Source organism: Aquarana catesbeiana, linkage group LG13, assembly GCF_042186555.1.
Source record: "Aquarana catesbeiana isolate 2022-GZ linkage group LG13, ASM4218655v1, whole genome shotgun sequence".
In the NCBI taxonomy this organism is placed as follows: Eukaryota; Metazoa; Chordata; class Amphibia; order Anura; family Ranidae; genus Aquarana; species Aquarana catesbeiana.
This window is the reverse complement of record NC_133336.1, coordinates 18993662-19010842: the sequence shown is the minus strand read 5'-3', so window position 1 is coordinate 19010842 and position 17181 is coordinate 18993662. Positions and strand designations below refer to the sequence as shown.

The window sequence follows — 17181 nt, the reverse complement described above, 5'->3', positions numbered from 1 at the left end:
GGGTTAACCACTAGGTGGCGGTGTAGGGCTTAAGTGTGTCCTAGGGAGTGTTTCTAACTGTGGGGGGGAGGGGATGTGTGTGACACTACACTGATCGCCGATCCCGATTACAGTGTCACTAGGCAGAACAGGGAGATGCTTGTTTAGCAACCCCCCGTTCTTCCTCACCGTGAGACGATCGCAGGTATCGCAGGACCCGTGATCGCGGTCACGGAGCTCCCGGCGGGCGCGCGCCGCTGCCACCTCTTAAAGGGCAACGTACAGGTATGTTAATCTGCCTGTACGTGCCCTTCTGCCGCAGTATATCTGCGTGAGGCGGTCAGGAAGCGGTTAATGTGACACGTAGTCCCTATGCCCTGTGAGTAGGCACTGTGGTGTCACACATGTCACAGAGCAGGCCTTCTGAACTGCACAGGTGGTGAGAGAAGGAATTTCAGGAGGCGGAGTCAATATAGGAATCACAGCTTACAGGCCGCAAGGTACCATGGGATATGTAGTCTTTAGCAGTACTGTGACAGGTTCGTCCAGTGCCCATAGCAAGGATGTAGAACTATGCCCCCCTCATTCACTACCAATGCATGCTGTAGCCATGTACTGCCCTGGCCCTGCGCCCATTCTCTGCCCCCTTGCTCCAGCTTCCCATGGTTGGCATGGAGTGTGCACTGCACATGCATAGCCAATCACTTACTTTCTAGCGGTTAGAAGGTAAATATGCATTCATGGTACAGGAGAAAAGCGCTTACAAGCCTCAGTGTGCAGAATAAAAGTGTATGATATCTAATGTATTCACATTCTCGCCTTGTCTCTGTCTCTCTGGGGCGGGCACTCCTTGATGTAAGGGGGGGCTCTGCTGGGTATTCCTGGATGTAAGGGAGGACTCTGCTTGGCACTTCTGGATTTAAGTGGGGCTCTTCTGGGCACTCCAGGATGTAAGGGGGGCTCTGCTGGGTATTGCTGGATGTAAAAGGGGACTCTGCTGGGCACTCCTGGATGTAAGGGAGGACTCTGCTGGGCACTTCTGGATTTAAATGGGGTTCTTCTGGGCACTCCAGGATGTAAGTGGGGCTCTGCCGGGCACGTTTGAATGTAAGGGGGGCTCTGCTGGGCACTCCTGGATGTAAGGGGGGCTCTGCTGGGCATTCCTGGATGTAAAGGGGGACTCTGCTGGGCACTCCTGAATTAAGGGGGCGCTCTGCTGGGCATTACTGGATGTAAAGGGGGGCTCTGCTGGGCACTCCTGGATGTAAGGGAGAACTCTGATGGGCACCCCTGAATGTAAGGAGGACACTGCTGGATGTAAGGGAGGACTCTGCTGGGCACTTCCGCATTTAAGTGGGGCTCTGCTGGGCACTCCTGGATGTAAGGGGGGTTCTGCTGGGCACTTTTGAATGTAAGGAGGACTCTGCTGGGCACTCCTGAATGTAAGGAGGACACTGCTGGGCACTCTTGGATATAAGGGAGGACTCTGCTGGGCACTTCTGGATTTAAGTGCGGCTCTGCTGGGCACCCCTGGATGTAAGGGGGCTCTGCTGGGCACTTTTGAATGTAAGGGGGGCTCTGCTGGGCATTCATGGATGTGAAGGGGGACTCTGCTGGGCACTCCTGGATGTAAGGGGGGCTCTGCTGGGCATTCCTTGATGTAAAAGGGGGACTCTGCTGGGCACTCCTGGATGTAAGGGAGGACTCTGCTGGGCACTTCTGGATTTAAGTGGGGCTCTGCTGGGCACCCCTGGATGTAAGGGGGCTCTGCTGGGCACTCCTGGATGTAAGGGGGGCTCTGCTGGAGAATTTTCAATGTAAGGGGGGCTCTGCTGGGCACTCCTGGATGTAAAGGGGCTCTGCTGGGCAATCCTGTATGTAAGGAGGGCTCTGCTGGGCACTGCTGGATGTAAGGGGGCTCTGCTGGGCACTGCTGGATGTAAGGGGGCTCTGCTGTGCACTGCTGGATGTAAGGGGGGCTCTGCTGGATGTAGGGGGGGCTCTGCTGTGCACTGCTGGATGTAAGGGGGCTCTGCTGGGCACTGCTGGATGTAAGGGGGCTCTGCTGGGCACTGCTGGATGTAAGGGGGCTCTGCTGGGCACTGCTGGATGTAGAGGGGGCTCTGCTGTGCACTGCTGGATGTAAGGGGGGTTCTACTGGGAACTCCTGGATGGCAGAGAAACTCTGCTGGGCACTCCTTGATGTAAGGGGGACTCTGCTGAGTACTCCTGGATGTAAGGGGGGACTCTGCTGGGTGCTCCTGGATGTAAAGGGTGACTCTGTTGAGCACACATGGGTGTAAGGGGGGACTCTGCTAGGTATTCCTAGGGGGGGGGGGGGTATTAATTAGTTTAAATTGTATGCATTCCTTTAGAAACCTGATTTATTTTGACCAGAAATATTTGTAAAGTATACAATTTGGACCTCAAGGAACTTACAATCTAACATCCCTACCAAACATACTAGGGCCAATGTGGAGTAATATACCAGCATGTCTGCAAGGCAGAAGTACTAACCACTAAGCCACAGTGCTGCCACTGGACTTTTTGTGCTGTTTTACTTGCAAAAATTAGATTTCTTTTCAAGTTTCCAGCTTAACTTTTCAACTCTTCCCTCCTGTCTGCTTAATCTTGCCTATAAGCTCATAACTCCTGTTTAACCTGCATGACTATTAACTCTGCTTTTCTTTGAGTATTGTTGCACCAGAAAATTGAAACCTTCTACATGTAAACAATTTATGAATGATCAGCTCCACGGAAAACTGATCATTACAGTCTTTAGGGGGCAATGATTGACTTATCTTACTGTTTTGGGGGTTCCTTTGGTGATCTTCCCCTGTTTCTGTCCACACCCTTCTCAGAAGGCCACAGCCAGGGTGTCTATCTCCTGCAATTAGATATTTTTCTATTCTACATTATAGAAAACCTACTAGAGTAGGGTGACATTATCTTTGAAATGGCCATGCCAGTTGGGCGTTGCTGAGAATTGCCTTGGTTAGATCTTCCCTAATGGTGTTCCTGAAGTTATAAGAGGCTAGCTTGTGGTCCAACTTGATGGAGACACCTCAATGATATATCAAACCTTAAGTTAACTTGGCCTTTCATCCATTAACAAATATGTGAAAGTTCCTTCTCAGTGGAGGCATTACCCAGCTATCCGCCATTTTAGGCCAAGAATGGCTTCTGTGGAGTCTTTAAATTTCAAATTTTCATCATTTTCAGTTCTGATGCCTCGTGACATCTTCATGTCTATAGAAATGTCCATTATTGTTCTTTTATACAGTTTCATGAAGGCTTACCAGCTTTTTACCTTCTTGTATTTCTAATGAATGTGAATGTTTTCTTCCGGTAAACAGTGAAGACAGACCAGCGTTTTTACAGCCAGAATTCAGTAGTGATGGTGGATGAGATCATCTGTTCCAGTCCTCCCAAATATCGCTTTCCTGAAGCCGGGTTACGGATCATGATCACCAACAAATTCCCACCGCGGACACGGCTACGCATGGCAAGCCGGTTGATCATTAATGAGGTATTGCTTATGTGCACCGAATGGGCAAAAGATTGTAGACCCCTGACCGTTACACCCAGGACAAGGGGTGGGCAGGAGGGGGAAGCTGCCATGGGCACTGTGGTATCATGTGAGGTTCGAGGGCACCACAAGGAGATTGGGGGGGGGATTTGTGTTGGGAAGGGGAAATTGGGGGGGGGGGGCGGCAGGAGGTAAGAGTTGTTCTAGGAGGGGAGGTCTGGGGAGCTGTGCTAGGTGTGGTGATTTGAGGGGGATTTGTGTTGAGAGGAGAGATGGGGAAGAGGATTTCTGCTAGGATGGGGGATTTGGGGGGGGTTGTGCTAGAAAAGGCTAATGTGGTGGTGGGGGGATTTGTGCTAGTGGGGATGATTGGGGGGGGGCATTTGTGCCAGGAGTATAAATATGGAGGTTGGGGGGTGGGTTAGAAAGTTGTGCTAGAATGGGGGATTAGAGGAGGGGAATTTGTGCTGGGAGGGGGGGTTTGGAGTGGGGGTGGAAGAGGATTTGTGCTCGGAGGGGGAATTTGAGGGGTAAGGGTAATTTGTGCTAGGAAAGGGGAATTAGGGGGGGGGTTGTGTTGAGAGCATATGTGGAATGAGAGGATTTGAGATAAGCATGCAGATTAGCGCTCAATTTTTTGGGGGAAGGGGATTTTTGCTGACACATAACGCTCATCTGTCTGGGGGGGGGGGGGGCAATTTGGCATGTTCACCCTGGGCTCTAGATGACCTTGTCCCCACACAGGTTACACCTATATGAGCTTGTTGGACATTCCATTCCAAAACCAATGCACTGCACCTTCCCACCTTTCCCTTCCCCCATAACAGTCTCCATTCTTCTGAGAAGGCTTTCTACAATATTTTGAGGAGAAATGAGGAAAGGAGGAGCGCCCGCTATCCAAAAGAATTGCGAGTTTGGAAGTCGATTCAAGAATTTTTATTGAGAGTAGCAACAAGTACATCAAGCCAAGGAATTTCAGGAGAAGGGATTCACGTTTTTTCAGGGCTGTTGCTGCAGGCTAGTTGACTGAAACCCCAGGCCACATGTATGTTTACGAGGTTTTCTGAAGAAGGCTGGTGGAGTTACAGATGTGGTTGCAGGGGCAATCCTTTTGGATACTGCGCGGCTCTTCCTTTCCTCATTTCTCCTCAGTCTAATGACCTTGAGGCCGTGCCAAGAAGGCAGAAGCCCAAGAGGGTTTACAACCACTCTCCACCATCGGGCACATTCCTACCGGATGGAATCCTTCTGATCCGCCCACATAACCACCCACTTGGGATCAGCGACTGATTCAGTCAGTCTAGAGTTGTCTCCAACACATTGGAGATGCTACAATATTTTGGAATGGGTCTGTAGTAAATTAATGTGTGCCTATCCAGCCAAACTAGCCTTTTTGAGATCCGGTACTGATGTTGGATGAAAATATCTGGCTCACAATTGGCATTCCAGACCTTTCCAGTTATTTTTATTTACTTGGCCTTCACTATCATCTTTTTCAGAGGCAGCGACTCCTTCAGTCCGCTAATGGTGTGAGTTCCATGACGTTGGATGGCAAGCAGGAACTCCTGGAGAATGGTCTTCTACACGGAGACAAGGATGAATATCAAGAAGACACTGACGCCACAAACTATCTGGTGCCCTTCTCAGTGCCCAGTAAGATCCCGATGTCATCTTTAGTAAAATGCAATGGTCAGAGTGTCAAAGACCCCCCGAGGTTTCAGCATTGAGCCCATGAGGTTTCAGCATTGAGATCTGCCTGCTTTGATTCCTACACTGTACTTGACCTACCCCTTGATTTTTCATTGAAAAGTTGGGGAGTCAGGGCTTAGTTATTACTAGGCATAAATCAGATCACAACTCTACTGGCAGAATTGGACAGGACAGTGAGAGAAGTAGATTTGATGGATCTCACTGGCAGAAAATTCATGGTGGGTTACCTATGCGGACAACCTATTTTACTGCTTTTAAAAAGAAAGCCCTGCATTGCCTGTGTGCTTGTTGGTAGCCTGTGTAAAACCCGCATTACCAGATGGTCCTGTCTTTGCTAGGAGAGAGAGAAGGTGTGTGTCCCTCTAAACAGAAGAGCTGACAATCTATGCTTTATGTTTGTTAGGTGGCTGTGTGAACAAGCTCAAGTGGGCGTTTTCCTGGCCATTAATCTGCATCTTGTACTTCACCATCCCGAACTGCAGCCGGCCACGCTGGGAGAACTTCTTCATGCTGACATTCATTCTTTCCACAGTATGGATTGCCATCTTCTCTTACCTTATGGTCTGGATGGTGAGTTTTTAGCATGCGATCTGTCTCATATAACGTATTGATTGATTAATTGATCCCAACTCGCTGGAGTTGTGCATTTTGAAATAGCAGATACAGTGCCTTGAAAAAGTATTCATACCCCTTGAAATTTTCCACATTTTGTCATGTTACAACCAAAAACGTAAATGTATTTTATTGGGATTTTATGTGATAGACCAACACAAAGTGGCACATAATTGTGAAGTGGAAGGAAAATGATAAATGGTTTTCCAAATTTCTTACAAATAAATATGTGAAAAGTGTGGGGGGTACATTTGTATGGCGCCCCCCGGAGTCATTACTTTGTAGAACCGCCTTTCTCTGCAATTACAGCTGCAAGTCTTTTTGGGGATGTCTCTACCAGATTTGCACATCTAGAGAGGGACATTTTTGCCCGTTCTTCTTCGCAAAATATCTCAAGCTCTGTCAGATTGGATGGAGAGCGTCTGTGAACAGCAATTTTCAAATCTTGCCACAGATTATCAATTGGATTTAGGTCTGGACTTTGACTGGGCCATTCTAACACATGAATAGGCTTTGATCTAAACCATTCCATTGTAGCTCTGGCTGTATGTTTAGGGTCGTTGTCCTGCTGGAAGGTGAACCTCCGCCCCAGTCTCAAGTCTTTTGCAAACTCTGAGGCTGGGTTCACACATGTGCGGTGCGAATTGAAGCTCAGGTTTCCCTGCGAAGAGAAAACTCAGTTGTTCAGCGTTTCATGTCGGTTTTTGATCAGTATCAGCTCAGGATTGCATCAGTATTTTATCCTGTTCACAACGGAACACATCTGTGAATCAGATGCGTGCCCATAGAAGATAATGGGCCTAAATTCACACCTGAGCTGGACCGCACTGCCTAGAAAACGCACACATTTTTTGTGCATTGTGGAGTGCGAATGCACCGCAGATATGTGAACCAGCCTCATTAAAATGAATGTATTTTGAAATGTCCTGCGAATTGGATGCGGTGTAAGCTGCATCTAATTCGCATAGGCGTGAACGGGGCCTAAAGCCCCATACACTCTTTTCAAATTTTCTGCTGAGATCAAAATTTCTACTGAGTTTGTGCTTCAGATTTACCAAAACCATGTAGTGCAAGGGCCTGCCTGATTGCATACACATTGAAACCCCTAAGGTCTGACCTCGTATTATATGGTTTTGGTAAATCTGAAGGAAAAACTCAGCAGAAAATCTGATAGTGTGTATGGGGCTTTACAGGTTTTCTTCTAAGATTGCCCTGTATTTGGCTCCATACATGTTCCCATCAATTCTGATCAGCTTCCCTGTCCCTGCTGAAGAAAAGCATCCCCACCACATGATGCTGCCACCACCATGTTTCACGGTGGGGATGGTGTGTTCAGGGTGATGTGCAGTGTTAGTTTTTCCGCCACACATAGCGTTTTGCTTTTAGGCCAAAAAGTTCAATTTAATTCTCATTTGACCAGAGCACCTTCTTCCACGTGTTTGCTGTGTCCTCCACATGGCTTCCCGTAAACAACAAATGGGACTTCTTATGGCTTTCTTCCAACAATGACTTTCTTCTTGAGCTTTTCCATAAAGGTCAGATTTGTGGAGAACACGACTAATAGTTGTCCTGTGGACAGATTCTCCCCTCTGAGCTGTGGATCTCTGCAGCTCCTCCACAGTTACCATGGACCTCTTGGCTCTTCTCTGATGAATGTTCTCCTTGCCCGGCCGGTCAGTTTAGGTGGACGGCCATGTCTTGGTAGGTTGGCAGTTGTGCCATACTCTTTCCATTTTCCGATGATGGATTGAACAGAGCTCCGTGAGATGTTCAAAGCTTGGGGTATTTTTTTATAACCTAACCCTGCTTTAAACTTCTCCACAACTTTATCCCTGACCTGTCTGGTGTGTTCCTTGGCCTTCATGATGCTGTTTATTCACTAAGGTTCTCTAACAAACCTCTGAGGGCTTCACAGAACAGCTGCATTTATACTGAGATTAAATTACACACAAGTGGACTCAATTTACTAATAAGGTGATTTCTGAAGGCAATTAGTTCCACTAGATTTTAGTTAGGGGTATCAGAGTAAAGGGGGCTGAATACAAATGTACCCCACACTTTTCACATATTTATTTGTAAAACATTTTCAAAACCATTTATCATTTTCCTTCCACTTCACAATTATGTGCCTCTTTGTGTTGGTCTATCACATAAATCCCCAATAAAATACATTTACATTGTTGGTTGTAACATGACAAAATGTGGAAAATTTCAAGGGGTGTGAATACTTTTTCAAGGCACTGTAAATGTCCTCCAAACATCTTTCTATTGGATTATTGGCAAAAAATCAAATGTGCACCAGGAAATATCTTCCCCTCTAAAATGTTATCATGAATATTTTCAATTCTAATCAGCTCACAAATTATCTACATGTCTGTGAATGGTACTCCTCTGATATCTCTCCATTCAGGTGACGGTTATCGGGTACACCTTGGGCATACCGGATGTCATCATGGGTATCACTTTCCTGGCGGCGGGCACTAGTGTCCCAGACTGCATGGCCAGTCTGATCGTGGCCAGACAAGGTACAGTTGCACGTTTACTGAAAGATCTTTTGCCTCTTGGACCTACAGATCGCCATTTTAGGTCTTTAGTCTTAATATTAGGTCTGCGCCCACTTCCTTTTTCATATCATGTAGAGCAGGGATCTTCAAACTACGGCCCTCCAGCTGTTGCAAAACTACACCCCCCATGAGGCATTGTAAAACTCTGACATTCACAGACATGACTAGACATGATGGGAATTGTAGTTCCTGAACACCTGGAGGGCCGCAGTTTGAAGACCCCTGATGTAGAGCAAGGGACACCAATCTTTGGTCCTCCAACTGTTGAGGAACTACAAGTCCCATGAGGCATTGCAAGACTCTGACAGCCCCAGGCATGGCTGGGAGAGCCATGATGGGATTTATAGTTTCACCACAGCTGTGGGGCTGAAGTTGCCTACCTTTAAAGTAGAGATTACAGCTTACAAAGAGAAGGATATGGAGAGTTCCCAAAGTGGAACTTCCCTCTCCCAATCCACATTGATTATTTTCAATCTTCATGCCGCTAGCAAATAGTAAAGTATATCATATTTACTTTTTTTTTACATTTCTTCAGTTACTTCCTGGTTTCTTGCCTAGGCAAATGATGTCATACATCCCAGGAGTCTTCAGGAGGGGAGGGGAGGAGGAGGGGCTTTCTCAGCTAAGCATCCTCTCTTAGATGCATGCTTGAGCTAAGGGCAGATAGATTCCAGGAAGTAAATGCTACATGAATTATTTTCGCTTACTGAAGATGGCCTTGGCCTGGGCTTTCAAAGTGATTTCTCAACAAAATAAAGCATGGAGACATGGATGGATGTGGGGTTTTCTAATGCCCCGTACACACGGTCGGACTTTGTTCGGACATTCCGACAACAAAATCCTAGGATTTTTTCCGACGGATGTTGGCTCAAACTTGTCTTGCATACACACGGTCACACAAAGTTGTCGGAAAATCCGATCGTTCTAAATGCGGTGACGTAAAACACGTACGTCGGGACTATAAACGGGGCAGTGGCCAATAGCTTTCATCTCTTTATTTATTCTGAGCATGCGTGGCGCTTTGTCCGTCAGATTTGTGTACACACGATCGGAATTTCCGACAACGGATTTTGTTGTCGGAAAATTTTATCTCCTGCTCTCCAACTTTGTGTGTCGGAAAATCCGATGGAAAACGTCCGATGGAGCCCACACATGGTCGGAATTTCTGACAACACGTTCCGATCGGACATTTTCCATCGGAAAATCCGACCGTGTGTACGGGGCATTAGTATTGTAAAAATGAAACAAATTGCGTTTTTGGTTTGTGGTGCTCAGATGCAGTGAAGATCCACTTTAATAGAGTTAGGGGCAGAGTTTGTTTTTCTGGTCCAGACCTGGGACATGCCAAAGATTAGAAATGGATCAGAAATGTCCTGACATAGGTCCAGATTGAGTTCTTTTTAAAAAAATAATTTTAGTTTTTTTTTTTATACAGTTTTTAAAAAATATTGCATGGTAAAATGTGTTACAGGCTTGCAGGTATCTCAGTGTGGCTGTATGTATATGCAGTATGGAGTGACTTGTATGGGTTCTTTTCAGGCCTTGGAGATATGGCTGTGTCCAATACAATAGGAAGCAACGTCTTTGACATTCTGGTTGGACTTGGGGTTCCTTGGGGTCTGCAAACTATGGTGATTAACTATGGATCCACGGTAAGTCCTGTTATATAAGTCATTCAATTTGTATGTGATTATTATATAGATTTGGGTTTTAATGTGTCAGCTGAATCATATTCCTCATCCTCTTTCTCATACTTTTCCCTGTATCCTCCTCCTGATCTTCTTGTTTCCTCCTCAATCTTGCTCTGATCCTCATCCTTCTCCTCCTTCTCCTCGTCTTCCTATTTTTTCTTGTCCTCCTCATCCTTCCCTTTGTTTTCTTCCTCCTCTTTCTTCTTGTCCCTTACGTCATCTTTTATTTGTTCTCCTCCATATCTTTCCCCTTGTTCTCTTCTTCATCCCTCATTTTTTCCCTTTTCTCATTCTTCTCTTTGTCCTCCTCCTTATCCCTCTCCTCCTTCCTTTTGTTCTCCTCCTTAACTTTCTCCTTGTCCTCCTCCTCTTGATCCTTCCCTATGTCCTCCTCCTTATCCTTCTTCCTTTTGTCCTCCTCCTTAACTTTCTATTTGTCTCCTTATCTTCGCCTTATCATTTTCTTATTTTCCCCCCTCATCCTTCTTTGTCCTCTTCTTCACTCTTCTCCTTGTCCTCATTATCCTTCCTCTCCCTGTTCTTTATCATTACTCTCTTTGTCCTGGTTCTTGTACTTCATTCTTCTTTTAATGCTTCACAAAGTTCCAAGCCTTGCCCCCCTCACCCATACTTCACCCTGGCCCTGCCCTAAACTGAACCTTGCACTGCCCCCACCAAACTACACCTGGCTCTACCTTTCCCCCTTGTCAGCCCTGATCCCACCCTCAAACCAAACTTTGGCCCTATCCCCAAACCAGTGTAGTCCTGTGCCCTTCCCCAAACCTACCTTTGTCCAATTCAAACCACACTTAGCCAACTCTATCCCTGAATTGGCCCTATCCCTGTCCCCTCATAACTAAACCTAGATGTGTCTCCTAGCCTAAACCAAGCTTAGCTCTACCTCTTTTACCAACCTGAACCTAGCGTTCCTCTTCTCCAAACTGAACCTAGCTTCACTGCTCATCCAAACCAAACTTAGTCCTGTCCTCACCATTAAACCAGTCCTGTCCTCTCTCCTATTCCAAACCTAGCCCTCTTTCCCAAATCAAATGTAACCCTGCCCCCACCCCAGATCAAATCTAGTCTTGCCTTCTCTCCTATTCCAAACCTAGCCCTCTTTCCCAAACCAAATGTAACCCTGCCCCCACCCCAGATCAAATCTAGTCTTGTCTTCTCCCCTATTCCAAACCTAGCCCTCTTTCCCAAACCAAATGTAGCCCTGCCTTCTCCCCAGATCAAATCTAGTCCTGTCTTCTCCCCTATTCCAAACCTAGCCCTCTTTCCCAAAGCAAATGTAGCCCTACCTCCACACTAAACCAAATGTAGCCCTGCCTCCACCCCAAACCAAATGTAGCCCTGCCTCCACCCCAAACTAAATGTAGCCCTGCCTCCACCTTTAACCAGATATAGTCTTGTCTTCTGCCCTATTCCAAACCTAGCCCTCTTTCCCAAATCAAATGTAGCCCTGCCTCCACCCCAAACCAAGTATAGTCTTGTCTTCTACCCTGTTCCAAACCTAGCCCCTTTTCCCAAACCAAATGTAGCCCTACCCCCCACCCAAACCAAATATAGTCTTGTCTTCTCCCCTTTTCCAAACCTAGCCCTCTCTCTCAAACCAAATGTAGCCCTGCCTCCACCCTAAACTAAATATATTCTTTTCTTCTCCCCTATTCCAAACCTAGCCCTCTTTCCCAAACCAAATGTAGGCCTGCCCCCATCCCAAACAAACTAAATATATTCTTTTCTTCTCCCCTATTCCAAACCTAGCCCTCTTTCCCAAACCAAATGTAGCCTTGCCCCCAACCCAAACCAAATGTAGCCCTGCCCCCACCCCAAACCAAAAATAGTCTTGCCTTCTTCCCTATACCAAAACTATCCCTCTTTCCCAAACCAAATGCAGCCCTGTCCCCCTCCAAGCCAAACTTAGGCCACAGTGAAAATATATCCTAGTCCTTCCCCCAACTCCCAAACCAGACCTAGCCCCTCACCCTCCAGATCAAGCTTATCAGTGAAATTTCACATGTGGCTTCTTTGTTACAGGTGAAAATAAACAGCAAAGGGCTTGTCTACTCAGTAATACTCTTGCTGGGATCTGTGGCCCTTACAGTGAGTATTGACTATTACTAACTCTAATGTAATGTAATGTATTGTGCTGAAATATTGAGCTTTTCTTTGAATAAGTGGAGAAATTCTGAATAAATGGATTTTAGGCATGTTGCCTAGGTGGTGCAAACCTGATCTGTTTCCTTCAAATGGTGATTCTCCTGGGTTTACCTTATCAAATGTCAGATGGAACGGGTCTTGTAATCTATCAATCACCTGCTGCCAACCCTGTAATCAGTACTTACCTGAGTCCTATCATGACCCAGCACTGTGCCCGTCTCCAGTGGCTTTGGTCTGTGTTCCTCTCCTCACAGGACACAGAGGCAGCAGCGGGAGTCATTGGCACCTGCTGCTGTCAATCAAATCCTGTGAGGAGGGAGGGGGCGGGGCCAAGCCGCGCTGTGTGTGTCCCAGCCATGCCCAAGCGGATTGCTATGGGGAAGACACCAAAGAGGGGGAGCATACAGTGCAGGCGGGTGACCCCAGAAGAGGAGGTTTAAGAAAACAAGCATTTACAACCACTTTAACCAAAGAGGCAGCTCAGCAGTGTAGCTTTCTTTGCGGCTCCCTTTGTTTGACTGAAACCTTCATGTGATAAGGGAAGAGTCATTGCTATGATGAATCAACGAGTTCTGTAAACAAGGAGCTTCTTTCAGCACAGCTAAAAGTTGAAACGGCTGAATATGTGTAAAGAAGACTAGAGCACCACCTGCTGGGTTGATACTATACTGTGCAATGCTGCTATGCAAATTTTTAAGAATCAGAGTAGACGTCAGAAAACTTGGAAAATGAAGTGCAATATCTGTTAGATTTGTTCTGTTTTACAGATGATCTTCTCTATTTAAATGGCAGCTTTCCATTTTGATGAGTTATAAAAGAACTAGGCATCAACCGATTATCAGTGCGGCCAATGCTCACTTTTTTTTTTGAAGAATCGGTCACAAATTCACTGATATTACCGATCTTGATTCAAGGGGTTGTACCGGGGTAATGCGTACCCTTCTTTAGAGCGGACGGTCAGCTTTCTTGTAATAACAACTGATGTGGTTAAGCAGCTGCTCGGCTGTTATTACAAGCAGCGGAAGGGGATGTCCCTCCCTTCCGTCACCTTTCGCTGCTCCACCCGGGTCTCCCATCCCATCGAGAGGCCTGAGCGACCAGCCGGCACATCCACCGGCTGGTTGGAGACCCGAACAAAGCCGGAATCAACTTTGTTTGGGTCTCGGATCTAGTGACCCGGAAGCGTTGTCATTGCATCACTCCCAGATTACTGGCAACCTAAAGGCGCCAGTTATAAAAAATAGAAAGTATTCAAAAACAGCGATCTTGGTGTTTTGAATACTTTAAAGTGCAGAGGAGGGGTTTGGTGTCTTACAGACCCCAAATCCCTCCAGAAAGAGTACCTGTCACTGCTTATTACTGTCACAAGGGATGTTTACATTCCTTGTGACAGCAATAAAAGTGATAAAACATTTTTTAAAAGGACAGTGTAAAAATAAAAACGTAGCTCAAAAAACGATCAGTCATATTCACTGGAGCCCATCAGAATAGGTTGACAGGCTCTCTACTAGCCCATCCCTCTCCCACTGATATACACCTTTGCCACACTCCCCTGGCTCCCCTGTTTTGTCTGTTGGTGCCCTGGGTCTAATCCCTGATTAAGATCTGTGTTGGTCTGTGTCAGAGCTTACACAGGGTTGAGCTCCCCCCCCGTTCCTTATGATATTGGTGAGGTCCCCCATACTGGTCACATGCTCCCTAATACCAGGAAGGAGGTACACATTCTCCCCCATACTGGTCACATGCTCCCCCATAACAGGGAGGAGGTCACATGTTCCGCCATACTGGTCACATGCCCCCCCCACACCACGAAGGAGGTCACATTCTCCCCATACTGGTCACATGCTCCCCAATACTGGGAAGGAGGTCACATGCTCCTCCATACCAGGAAGGAGGTCACATGCTCTCCCATACTGGTCACATGCTTCCCTTCATATTGGTAACATGCTTCCCCATACCAGGAAGGAGGTCACATGCACCCCCATACTGGTCACATGCTCCCCCATGTTGGTCACATGCTCCCCCATACCGGGAAGGAGGTCACATGCTTCCTCATACCAGTGATATGCTTCCCCATACATGGAAGGAGGTCACATTCTCACCCATACTGGTCACATGCTCCCCCATACCAGGAATGAGACCACATGTTCCCCCATACCAGAATGAAGGTCACATGCTCCCTCATACTGGGAAGGAGGTCATATGCTCCCCCATACCGGGAAGGAGGTCACGTGCCCCCCCATACTGGTCACATGCTCCCCCCATATTGGTAACATGCTTCCCCATACCAGGAAGGAGGTCACATGCTCTCCCATACTAGTCACATGCTCCCCCATGTTGGTCACATGCTCCCCCATACTGGGAAGGAGGTCACATGCTCCCTTATACCAGTGATATGCTTCCCCATACATGGAAGGAGGTCACATTCTCACCCATACTGGTCACATGCTCCCCTATACCAGGAATGAGGTCACATGCTCCCTCATACTGGGAGGAGGTCACATGCTCCCCCATACTTGGAAGAAGGTCACATGCTCCCCAATACCAGTTACATGCTCCTCCATGCTGGAAAGAATGTCACATGCTCCCCATATCAGGAAGATAGTGCCATGCTTCCCCATACTGGGAAGCACAGGATATTTCCAAGGGCTTGTACAGATGGAGTGGTGTAAGTGTATCAGTTGGTTAGGGGGGGAGCTAACAAAATGTTGAATGTCCGCCATTACAATTGTTTCTCCGTCCCGTTTCAGGTCATCGGCGTACATGTCAACAATTGGAAGCTGGACAAGAGGCTGGGATGCTATGTGCTCATCCTGTACGTCATCTTCCTGTGTTTCTCCGTCCTCATCGAATACAACGTCTTCACCTTCGTCAACTTGCCAATGTGTCAGGACGACTTTTGACCGGTGCTCCCTGTAGCTCGTAGACCCAGATAAAAACCTTCGTTGTCCACTAGCGAGGCGACCGTTTCCTGAGACTCTGAGGGAAAAACCGACACCGTCCTGTCTGCTGCACGAGCCTGGCGAGGCTCACTTCTATCCGAATGTAAAAGGATGCTTAAATCTTACTTTTGCCGTGGGAACCCAGCGCCGGGTCGTAGGAGGCCTGAAAACGTTCCGTCGAGGTTAGCGTCTTTTCCGGAGAGGTGTCGAGTGATGCTGCTTTATTTTGTATAGTATAAAACTTTCATACAGGTATTCCAAAATATACAGAAAAAAAAAAAGAAACGTCTTTACCGAAACTTCCAAATTATTCTATATGGCCACTTGAAGGATGCGGACAAAAAGATGTTTCATTTTGCCGTACCATAATGTACAGAAAAAAAAAAACAAAAAAATAATACATTTAATACTATAGTGATATATACCTGTACAGGTGAAATCTTTATGACTGCATTGCTATGGAGCACTAACTTTTTATGGGTCAAAAATGAACTTTATTCGAAACCTATAGAGCACAATGCAAGATGATCCATCTTTATAGGAGTCTTGGAACCTGTAAACTTGAGGAAGCACAGTTGGACGAAAATTCTTTTTTTTTTTCTTTTTTTTTTCTTTTTTTTTTTAAAGCAAATTTGTTTCTATAATCTAGAAAGTCGAGTGGTGGACACTTATTTTTTTAAAGACGGTTTATAAAGTGGCTGATATGAAATGGGATTTGGACGATGCTCATTAATCGTATCCGGCGCTCTGAGGTTCATAAAGTACAAAGCAAAAATTTTTTTTTTATATAGAACTATACTGAAACTATATCGCCCCCTCCGGGAGCTGCAATGGAATGCACATTCAGGAATGCAAGGACTACAAAGATTTATTTCAAAAAAAGTTTATTTGTATCTGTGATTGTAAAAAAAAAAAAAAAAAAGAATATTTGATAAGGATATATCTATTTAAAAAAGGAATGTTTATTTCAATGCACAATATAATATAAAATGTGTATGTATTTAAAAAAAAAAATATTCCGCATTGTGTCATTTTGTGAGTGGCGTAATTCTAAAAAAAAAAAAACAGGGGGTCTCTTCATAGCGGAACTCCACTTTTTTTTAAATTTATTCTGGATGAACACACAATGGAACTTATAAACCCTTTTGCTGCCAAAGCAGTTTATGCATTTTGTGCACGTTTAAAAAAAAAAATCATTTTAGGCCTGAAGATGACTTAAAGTATCACTAAAGGTAAAACTTTTACTTATTAGTGTTGGATAGAGCAGAGAGATATTAGAACCCCTGTCAGTTTTTATTCCTGTCTGTGCCCCCCGTTAGGGAGATTCACTCTCGCTATTTCTCCTGTTTACCATTATCATTGAAAGTGAAAGTAAAAGAAAATCCCAAATTTTGGGTTGTCCCCAGAAAAGTAATAGAGGGGAAATCTTCCAATGGGGACACTAGTTCTGGTGATCTGGGGTGTCCTCAAAGCATTCCCTTAACTTGCAGGGATTTCCTCTCACTTCCTATATGGCTATGGGACAGGAGGTGAAGGGAAATCTCCACAATGGATAGCAGATAGCGAAAAGAATCTGATGGGTTATAACCAGGGGCGTTGCTAGGTGGGGAAAAGACTAGGGGCTTCAGCCTGAAGTCCGAGCCTGACCTGGGGGTGGGGGGTGGTAAGCTCACTTGATGGCTTGATGGTTGCTGCCTGGCTTACCAGTGCCTATCAATGCTAACCACTACTGATACACACTGACCTACCTGACGTACACTGATCATTACACTGACCCACACTGATCATTACACTGACCCACCTGACCCACACTGACCATTACACTGACCTACCTGACGCACACTGACCTACCTGACCCACACTGACCATTACACTGACCTACCTGACGCACACTGACCTACCTGACCCACACTGACCATTACACTGACCTACCTGACGCACACTGACCTACCTGACCCACACTGACCATTACACTGACCTACCTGACGCAC

General features: G+C 46.2%; 1 protein-coding gene across 2 annotated transcripts in view; it reads left to right on the top strand.

Annotated features, from left to right (window-relative positions):
- The window catches only part of SLC24A4 (solute carrier family 24 member 4), a gene marked incomplete at its 5' end in the record, with an annotated part of 81980 nt that extends 66176 nt beyond the window's left edge, over positions 1 to 15804 (top strand). For both annotated transcript variants that reach the window (XM_073610246.1, XM_073610245.1), the window contains 7 exon segments: positions 3336 to 3508; positions 5008 to 5161; positions 5622 to 5788; positions 8241 to 8355; positions 9934 to 10046; positions 12126 to 12191; positions 14999 to 15804. In XM_073610246.1, the coding sequence (XP_073466347.1) occupies positions 3336 to 3508; positions 5008 to 5161; positions 5622 to 5788; positions 8241 to 8355; positions 9934 to 10046; positions 12126 to 12191; positions 14999 to 15151 (941 nt within the window).
- Between the last annotated feature and the right edge of the window lie 1377 nt (positions 15805 to 17181).